Source organism: Chlorocebus sabaeus, chromosome 25 (assembly GCF_047675955.1).
Source record: "Chlorocebus sabaeus isolate Y175 chromosome 25, mChlSab1.0.hap1, whole genome shotgun sequence".
Lineage (NCBI taxonomy): Eukaryota > Metazoa > Chordata > Mammalia > Primates > Cercopithecidae > Chlorocebus > Chlorocebus sabaeus.
Window position 1 is genome coordinate 56,222,518 of NC_132928.1, and position 10,268 is coordinate 56,232,785.

Here is a 10,268-nt window from a genome sequence, read left to right on the forward strand (position 1 = left end):
TATTCACTGAACTGAGCAACTGGATAGAAATAAACATTCGGTTAAAAAATGAGTGTGTCATACATGCCAGTAAGGTTTCTTTTACTATATTGCAATAATAACTTTCAGAAAAATTTTAGCAGACGGATAAGGGGATTGGAATTCTTCTCTTTTCCTTTTACCTTGCCTCTTCATGAGAAGTGGGACAAATTTAGAGTCTAGTATGAGACTCCAGGGGTGAGAATTAGGACGAATGGATAGAAACTATGGACTCAGACTTGACTCAATAATAAGGTGAATGTCCTTTACATTTTTTTTTAATTCACAAGCAACACATATTCATTATACAAATGAGAAAGTACAGATACAAAACATTAAAAAATGTCTACTTTTAAACAGAGAATCTCTATTTAATAGTTTATTTCTTTCTGTTTTTTTCCCATTAAAGAACTAGCCAATTAAGATTTTTTTCCCTCTAAATCACAGAACTCAAAAAGTATATGCATTTTAAAATCAAACTAAAACAGCTGATTGTCTTTAGATTTTCTGGTTGTGAAATGCTAGATAAATTTGCTAATTTTTAAATGTTTTTGGTGTCCTAGTTGTGCTGGTGCCCTCAGCAAATAAATGTATGATTCGCCTGTCAATGACTGAGATTCAAGGACTGGCTCTTGTAGCCGTGCCCTGCTTGGGGGTGGAGATGTTTAGACTGAGCTGACAGCCCTGTCAGGGTCCTGTGCAGGAGATTCCTACTGTTGGGCTGATCTCTAAGTTCCTGGGTTAGTTTGCAAGCACTGCTGTAACAAAGTACCACAAACTGGGTGGCGTAAAAAAAACAGAAATGCATTGTTTCACAGTTCTGGAGGCTAGAAATTAGAAATCAAGGTGTTGGGAGGGTTGGCTCCTACTGAGGGGCTGTGAGGGAGAATCTGGGCCAGGCCTCCCTCCTTGGCTTATAAATAGCTGCCTTCATATTCACGTGGCATTCTCCCTGTGTGCAAGTCTGTGTCCAAATTTCCCTTTTTTCTAAGGACACTAGTTATTCAAATTAGAGGCCCATCTTCTTCCAGTATGACTTCATCTTAACTAATTGCATCTGCAGTGACCCATTTCCATAAGGTCACATTCCGGGATACTGGGAGTTAGGACTTCAGCATAAGAATTGGGTGGGAGGTGGGGTGCGTGTGTGTGTGTGTGTGTGTGTGTGTGTGTGTGCTCAATTCAACCCATAATAGCTCCCTCCCAGTTCTAAAGTCTATGACTCTGAGCCTTGAAGTATAGCTCAGACTCTAGCTTGCTTTCTTTTGGCTTTGTGTTATTTCTATTCACCTGTCAAATGGAATGTAAGCTTACTGCTAGGTGACCCTCTGAATCTTTTAAGACTCTGGGTCTTTGTGCAAATAGAAATCTCCTGAGTCATAGCCGACTACCCTGCTGTGGCTGACAGCTCACAAATTAGGGCTGGGCAACAGTATCCAGGGCCCATTAACAGCGCAAACACTTGGAATTTAGAAATTTGTCAGAGGCCATTCTGAATGCTAAATAAATCCTGTCTGTTGGTGCCAGGGGCCGTGTACCTTCTGACATCCTCAAATAATTCAGATCGATCAGTGAATCTGTTTTCTTCTTGATACCATCTGTCAGTTTGTATGACTTGTTTTTAAAAATGCAATTTTATTGTAGGACTTAAGGTTTCAGAAGTGTGTGATGTTCAATCAAGCATATGTGGAAACTTTATCAAGCTATAATGAAATGAGTATTGATAATATGACCATGAAATTTGTTATCATTGTGTATGGCAGTGTAATTGATATTAAGACAGAGGAACCATATTTTGCACCTTGCATTATACCTACAACCTGTGAGCAGGTAAGAAGTATCGTTTCTAAAGAGTCTCTTGCTTTTCACAGTGCTTCAAAAGTGACTTTAAAACTCAACTGGCCACCTTAAAAAGAAATTTAACCTGGAATGACCGTGTAGTTCTTACTTGCCTTTTGCAAACAGTAAAAATGTACCAAGGGCTTCTGTGTACTGTAGTACAGGTGCCTTACACAAGGGTGTGCCCAAGGGACAGGGAGCTGGAATCTGCCTGCTGTTTGCTTGCCATGCACGCCCTTTGCTCTGGCATGCGGCTGTGCCAGAGGAAGGATGAGATGCAGTAAGTTTTCCCTGGTTTACACCAATGCAATGATGCCATGTTCTAGCATAGCTCTGGAAGTATCTGCATAGCTCTGGAAGTATCTGCACCAGTTGACAAGAAAGGAGTAGAGCCGGGGCCACATCACTTTGTTGCCACATTAGGGGCTATGGGCACTTGATAGTAGATCCTGGGCCCTGGGTCTCAGCATTCCATACCTCTGTAAAGACAAAGGAAGTGTGACCACCTAGGACATAACAGGGCGTGGGAAGGGTAGAAGCAAAGTCCCTAATGACCCAAGCTGCCTGCCACTGGACAAAGGAATGGGGAGGACCAAGAGGCCATGGGAAGAGATGACATCTTTTTAAATCTGGGAGTAAGTTTCTCCCCTATGGGAGAGACCTTTTCTGCCAGTTCAGACTGTGAAAATTCATTAGGAAAATTTGTCCTGGAAAAGTTGGTAAACCTAAAAAGTGAATTTTTTCCTTTCAAAACATTCTTACTTTGTACCTTTCATCAATTCAAATGATGAAGGTAATTTAAATGTTTTTAATAGAAAATTAAAATCTTGTTCAGTTTTGAAACAAAGGGTGGAGGTAAGAGGCAAGCGGGCAACAGGAGTAATACTGCAGCTTAGTGTCTTAAGAGACCAGGGTTTGGAGTCAGGCACACTTAGACTTAAAACTTGACCCCTGTGCCTACTTGTACTTGAGCTTAGGTAAGCTGCTTAACCTTTCTGACCCTCAATTTCCTTCTTAGTAAGATAGATAGGGATAAGGTCAGCAGCCATCTTATCGGGTTATTGTGAGGATTAAATGAGATAATGTGTGGTAATCTAAAAATGATAGTTACGATGATTCCTTGTTTGCTGCTGGCATTCTGGGAGGCAGATTTTATGGTACATAGGACAAATGGTCTAAGAAAGGAAGACAGTCTTGCCATCCTGGGAATGCTGAGCCTTGAGCCCTTGAGCTTCAGTGTAGGAGTAAAAGTAGCTTACTGGATGCTGGGGATTCCCTGCTTTCCAAACTGGGAATTTCCAGTCTAGTTATAAGTAAGGTGTAGAAATTTCCTCTCTGGTGTCTAAATATGCAAGGACAATTTGTTGGTCTAAGACTTCTCAACATCAAAGAGGATTTGAAATTTAGAATACAGAGCCAAGATTGAAGACCCAGCTCTACGCTTTGGCTTATTTTTTATATTCTTTGGAAAGGTCAGAAAGAAGCCAGGTTAGAGATCAAAGAATGCTCTTTTGACTAATTTTGACTTTTCTCCTCTAGGTTCAGGGAACTTCTGATTTAAGCAAGCTGCTAATAGTCCAAGCATCAGAGCTTACCCAAAGGAATAGTAACACCAATGTCATGGGTAAGGGATAGACCTTTAGTGGTAGGAAAACTATTGAGAAGGAACTTCAATACATGTAAAATTCCTTTAACTCTAAGAAAGTGATTTGAGAGGGCACTATGTGGGTTTATCATTAGTCCCCATCCTCGGGCCCACCCTGGCTGCCACATTGCTCTGGGAGGTCACATATGAGAGACTTCCAGACCCTAAAATCCAGGTGGCTCCTTCCTCTGCCGTGTCCTTCCCTCCATACACTAGTCAGGGGAGAGCAGCTTCTGCGGTGCACTCTGTTGCTGCCCTGGTAGGCTGGAACCACATGGTGCTGGCAGTGCAGCAATGGGGTGGGAACAGGGGAGCTGGTTTGCTCCCAGCAACTGAAAGGAATAGGGAACCTTACCCATGCTCAGTGAGTATTCCAAACCATGGTCACAGCTACAAGTCAAATGACTTGCTTTGAGTATGCTTTGATAGTCACTGAGTAGTTATAGTTACGTTTATTAGCATCCAACTGCATGCATCATGATGCTAAGCATTATACAGAGAAGACTTGATAGGAAGAGCTTGCTAGAAAAAGCACACTCAGGATCTTTCATCTTCTGCTTAGCATCCCTGCCCTCCCAAGCCTAATGACAACATTCTCCCAGCTGTCCCAGCTTGAGGACACATTCTGGGTTTGTAACTCTAACCTGCACCATCCCAGTGTTTACAATTCATGTGATCCATCGGTTTATATATTATGCAATTCTTAATGAATTGTTGCTTTGGGGGAGGGATTTACATGATTTCAAATTGTGTGCGAAGAGTGAGGTTTTCTCAGTATCTTACATCTCACTATTTCTCAATTGCATACTTTTTATAAAATTCAGCCCCACTGTGTGCTGGGTACTGTGCCAAGAGCCAATTGGTGAGTGAGCCAGATGAGGTATTTGCCTTCACAGGGAGGAGAGACAGATATTCAATAAGTAATTATACTTTTCCCTTGGCAGCAATTTGAATCTCAGAGGTTCCTGTGGCTCACCCTCCATCCCCTCTTCTAGGGTCATACATAGCACTGTGATTTAGGGAGCCTCCTCTGCTATTGGGTCACCTGTCCAAGTGGGCTAGCACTGAGATGACCATTTCCCCAGCCCACACAGTCTCTGAAAGTCTGCTGCTCCGCTGCTTCCAAATCACTCTTGGGGCGCAGGAGTCTATGGCAAGGCTGGGAACTCAGGGCCTAGCGTCAGCCCCCTTGGGTCACCCTAAGAAGTGCTATTGAGTCAGAGATCTTAAGCACTGTCAGGGAGCAGGGCACAGGTCCCTAGTGTTCTTGTGCTCACAGGCCCCTTTTCTTCATGAGTTCCTCTGTAATCATTTTTAGATAGAGGAAACACATCACTTTGTATTCTTCATGGGTTTGAGACAAAAGTCACAAATGGTAGGCACATGGACTGGATCTTTGACTCTTAGTTTGTTTAAGAGTCACTTGTTTTCTTTTAAAATTTTAAAATTAGTTGCCAAATAGAAACAAATGTTTTGCATTTTAAAAATGCAGATTTTGAAGTTTTCATGAAAAAATAAGGTCAGCCAGCACTCAGCCCTCATTCCTGTATGTGGCAACAGATAGGGCTGAGTATCAGTTGGCGTCTATAGAGGGAGCAGACGCTCTGCAGCTTGCCACAGTCCACACGGCTCCCTCTTGCCTTTTCCCAGCCCACTTCAACTGTTTACGTGATCTGCCTATTCCCACATGAGTTTGTCAGCCCTTGTATTGGACTTTAGGGAGCCTACCACAAACCTCTGAGGGAAGAAAAAACAGGGACATTTGAGAGGGGGAAGGGAAAAGGGAGACTTCTAGGGAGAAAGCAAATAGATATTTCAAAATATTTTCTGGTTGCCTTTACTCTTAAATTCCTAATTTACTTTTTCTGTTCAATGCTCGGATTTGGTTAACCTCAGTCGACACTGGTCTTTGAACAACAGGGAGAGAATATGACTGGAAGACAAGAGATGAGGTAATAAACTTGACACTTCGATTATATTTTTTTCTTACTGCAAATATTGAACTATACAGCTAAAACAAATTGAGGTAAAATAGCAAAATGTAGGTGGTGAGAAAAGACACTCCTAGCTACAACTTATTAATTGGGACAAATTAGAATAAAGCCCATCTGAATTACTTAAAAATTAAAATTACAGAGTATTTTTGAAAGATGTAATTTTGCCCCACCCCATTTTTCCCCCCTCACTGATATTTAGGTCAAAGAATAGGGATCTATGGAATTTGCGGTGAGGAGGGACATACATCATGCACACGTGTAGACACCAGAGTCTAAATCTCCATGCTTCTGCCTTTGGAGTGTGGATTCCTGGATGTATAGATTGCTACGCTTGCAATTTGTGGGGTCACAGGCTGATCATAGACATCTTCCTAGAGTACCAATTTTACTTGAGCATCTTTTAAAGAAAAAGGTTCACTCATTTAACTGGTGGGTTACTTAAAACATTTTATATTAAAAAACATATTATCGAGTAGGATGACAAATTTGCATGAATTTTTAAGATAAAACAAGAGACTTCAAAACATTTTGTTATGGAGAGTCATGTAGATTTTTGCCCCCACATCTTTTCCTTCTTTCTTCAGTGACCAGGACCAATTTAGAGAAGTCTGAGAAGGCTGGAAGTCATGCCTAGAGTTGAAAAGGAACACGGGCCTTTCATATTGGACCAGGACAGAATAGAGACAAGTCTGGTGGTGGTGAGGCAGCCTGCAAGACTCATGACTCTAGAGGTCTCTATTAGGGCTCCTGTTTGGGCCAGAGCAGACTGCCGGGTGGACTGGAGTTGCAGATGACTCTGACAGGGTAATAGGATGCTAGGCAAATGCTGAAGTGGGCCAGATAGTAGTGATGGTGCTAAGCACAGGCTTCAAGGGCCTTTAGTCTTTTCCCAGCCAGGTGCCAAGTCATCCCAAATAAACAGCTTTTTTTTTTTTTTGAGACGGAGTTTCACTCTGTCACCCAGGCTGGAGTACAGTGCACAATCTTGACTCACTGCAACGCCTACTTCCTAGGTTCAAGCAAATCTCCTGCCACAGCCTCTGGAGTAGCTGAGACTACAGGCACATGCCACCATGCTCAGCTACCTTTTTTGATTTTTAGTGGTGACAGGGTTTCATGATGTTAGCCAGGATGGTCTTGACCTCCTGACCTCATGATCTGCCCACCTTGGCCTCCCAAAGTACTGGGATTACAGGCGTGAGCCACCACGCCCAGCCATAAACAGCAAGAGAAGTCCCTTGGCCCACTTCATCCCCAGCCCAAAGACCCTTCTAATAGCAATGTTGGTCCTGCCACTGTTATTTATGATAATCAAGGTGGTTTGCAGTGTATTTGTTGGGGAAAGGAAAGTTGCATTGACCAAATTTATGGTCAATAGTTCCTTTAAACCAGGTAACCTCACTCTTTTTAGGCATCCTCCCAGGGCCTTCCTCTCCTCTCTCTTAAAGGGACCCTATTTCACAAAGGGGAATTAAGACTCAAATAATTGAGTTCCTCATTTGTTACTATCTTGCCCAGCCCCCATTACTTAAAAAGATTCCCATTCTGATTTACAAGAAGAGTTTCCAGTAGCCCTGCAATCAGTCATAAAGTTAATTGGAATTCAACTTCTGTAACATTTCTCTTCTTCTTAAACACACCTTTGATAGACTACTCTCATTGAATTAATGTAGTATCTCTTCACAAGATGACAGCGTAGAGATGCACATGTAATTAATTATATGCATCACTCAAAATTCTTCACATGAAGATCTTTTAGGAGGAATGTTTCAGATAATAAAATAGAAATGCTTACATAAGTTTTCTGGTTCCATTTAACAGTTAAGAAGTTTTTCCTGAAATGTTTATAGGCTAATATTTAACTTTTGACTTTCTTTTATAGTTGAAAACTGGATACCATTTTAGAAAAGGGTATTAATGATACAAATATGATGTGTGGAGTCAGGTTAAAGACCAAGCTACTTTCCTCACTCAAATGCTAAAGGATTATCTCCAAGGAGTTTACTTAGAAGCTACTGAAACAGGTTACTGCTGCATTTATTTTATAAGCAATGGATGGACTGCTGTAAAAATTCTTAATTTTAAGTAGTTGCATTATATTTGAAATGTTAAAAAATTCTTCGGGATAATATAAAATACACTGAAACATATGTCTTATCAAATGAAACCCTGTTTCCAGCTAAGAGCAAATTTTAACATAGTGCATTATAAAAAGTATTGTATAACTGATATGTTACTATCTAAAGCATAGAATCTGTAATTTTCATTTGTGAAATTGTTATAATTAGTGCCTCCCTAATATTTTCCAGAGTGTAGCTGTTCTCCCCTTCCCAATTTGGTAAATATTGAAAAACTGAATTATATTCCACAATCTTAGTAACTTTCAGTAAGTAACTTTTGCTTTCAGTAAAATTTAGGAGAAATTAATATTCTCATATTGCATAGTACTGTTTGATGTCACCTTTCATTTTATTTTTAAAAATCAAATAAAGTTGAGTTTTATGGTTGTCTGTTTATTATTAGAACCCATTATTCCTTTTCATCTCAACAAGACTGAAAGGAATACATAATACGTTAGAAGAAAACCATAATAGTGGTGTTACAGGAAGGGAGTCAGATCCAGACCCCAAGAGAAGGGTTCTTGGATCTCATGCAAGAAAGAATTCAGGGCGAGTCCACAGTGCAAAGTGAAAGCAAGTTTATTAAGAAAGTAAAGGAATAAAAGAATGGCTACTCCATAGACAGAGCAGCCCCGAACGCTGCTGGTTGCCTATTTTTATGGTTATTTCTTGATGATATGCTAAACAAGGGGTGGATTATTCATGCCTCTCCTTTTTAGACCATAGACGGTAACCTCCTGATGTTGCCATGGCATTTGTAAACTGTCATGGTGCTGGTGGGAGTGTAGCAGTGAGGACAACCAGAGGTCACTCTTGTCGCCATTTTGGTTTTGGTGGGTTTTGGCTGGCTCCTTTACTGCAACCTGTTTTTATCAGCAAGGTCTTTATGACCTGTATTTTGTGCTGACCTCATATCTCATCCTCTGACTTAGATTGCTTTATCCGTCTGGGAATGCAGCCCAGTAACCTTCAGTCTCATTTTACCCAGCTCTTATTTAAGATGGAGTTGCTCTGGTTCACATGTCTCTGACATTTCCCCCTCCCTTTTATAAAAGGAGGGGGAAACCTTAATCCTGAGGGTTGCAGAGGGATGAAGATCCATCTTCTGTAGCTTTTTCAGGTTGAATGGGGTGATGATATTCTTGCCTAACTATGAGGATCTCTTGCATTCAGGGTGGAGAGGAGTTTAGTAAGAAAGCATCAGTATGGTAAGGTTCATTCATAATTCTTGAATTTTGACAAAAGGTGATATCTGGAAGATTAATAAGTGTTTAATGTAAGAAAATATTTAGGGCTGGGCATGGTGGCTCATGCCTGTAATCCCAACGCTTTGAGAGGCCAAGGTGGGTGGATCATGAGGTCAGGAGTTTGAGACCAGCCTGGTCAACATAGTGAAACCCCATCTCTACTAATAAAACAAAAATTAGTCAGGCATGGTGGCGTGCTCCTGTAGTCCCAGCTACTCAGGAGGTAGAGGCAGGAGAATCACTTGAACCCGGGAGGTAGGGGTTGCAGTGGGCTGAGATCACACCACTGCACTCCATCCTGGGTGACAGAGCGAGACTCCATTTCAAAAAAAAGAAAAAAAAAAAGAAAGAAACATTTAGTAGGCTTGTTCTGTTTTCCTACACAAAGAGTATAACAGTAATATATTCCACAAGAGTAAGGCAAAATAAGTAAAGTTATATTCTAAGTAAACTAAATTAGAAGGCTTTTCATGAACTGGGCAACTTTTAGAGCTAAGCCGGTATGGGGTTAGTTGGTTGTAATGTGCCCAGAATTAGAATACTGATCCAGACTTTTATATTACCCATCCTCTTGTTTTTTTCTGAGCAACAGTCAGAGATTACTGGTTGGTTCACAGGAGTAAACAGGGTTAGCCTAAATTGCAGAAACAGAAACAACTAATGAGACTAGAATTTAATAACAAGTGTCCCATAGTTCTTGAAACATAATATTTCTCTCTCCAGTTATCCATTTTTACTAAAGACAAATCATGGTGAGACTGATTTACTTTATTATACTTGGCCTGATTATTTGTATAAAGTGCAGCAAGAATAATTATTTTTCACATAGGTTTTTAAATTGGCATTGATAGAACTCTGTTTTATAAGGAATCTCAGATAAGGGTTTTTAAAAGCTGAGTCCAGCCATGGGTTTGTACCCTCTAATACCTATGAGTTGGGTAAGTTTCTTTCCTCTTGCAGTCCCAAGATAACTTACTTCTACTTCTACTGGACTTGATAGAAAGTGACATTTACTTACCACAAGTCAGAAACCCTGTACAGGGACTGTGTAGGCAAGGTATGAGGCCAGTTCCCCAAAGGGCTTTTACTGGCTCTACACGTTAATTTTAATTCCTTAAAGGAAAACACACCGTTCCAATAAAAGCCTTGGTAAAATAACCAGTTTCTCCAATTGTGCCCTTTTACAAAAGAAAACAGATTCTGATTGTACTTATGCAAATAACTATATTGCCATAAGTTAGAATACTCACAACTAGTTTCCAAATTCTGGAGAAATCAGGTATAGAGAAACAAATACACTCCAAATTTTGTTCACAGTAGTATATTTTACTCAACTGCTAAAAGCTATAAATAGAAAAGCTCAAAAGAAAAGTTTCCTTGACTCTGAAAAACAAAACAAAGG

General features: G+C 40.5%; 1 protein-coding gene across 1 annotated transcript in view; it reads left to right on the forward strand.

The window, feature by feature from the left end:
• SLC9C2 (solute carrier family 9 member C2 (putative)) overlaps window positions 1–5,844 on the forward strand; it is a 96,296-nt gene extending 90,452 nt beyond the window's left edge. The window contains exons 24-27 of the mRNA XM_037985941.2: window positions 1,663–1,848; window positions 3,397–3,481; window positions 3,733–3,740; window positions 5,399–5,844. Coding sequence (XP_037841869.2) covers window positions 1,663–1,848; window positions 3,397–3,481; window positions 3,733–3,740; window positions 5,399–5,458 — 339 coding nt within the window. The 3' untranslated portion in view covers window positions 5,459–5,844. The remainder of the gene's footprint in view (window positions 1–1,662; window positions 1,849–3,396; window positions 3,482–3,732; window positions 3,741–5,398) is intronic.
• The last annotated feature ends 4,424 nt before the right edge of the window (window positions 5,845–10,268 follow it).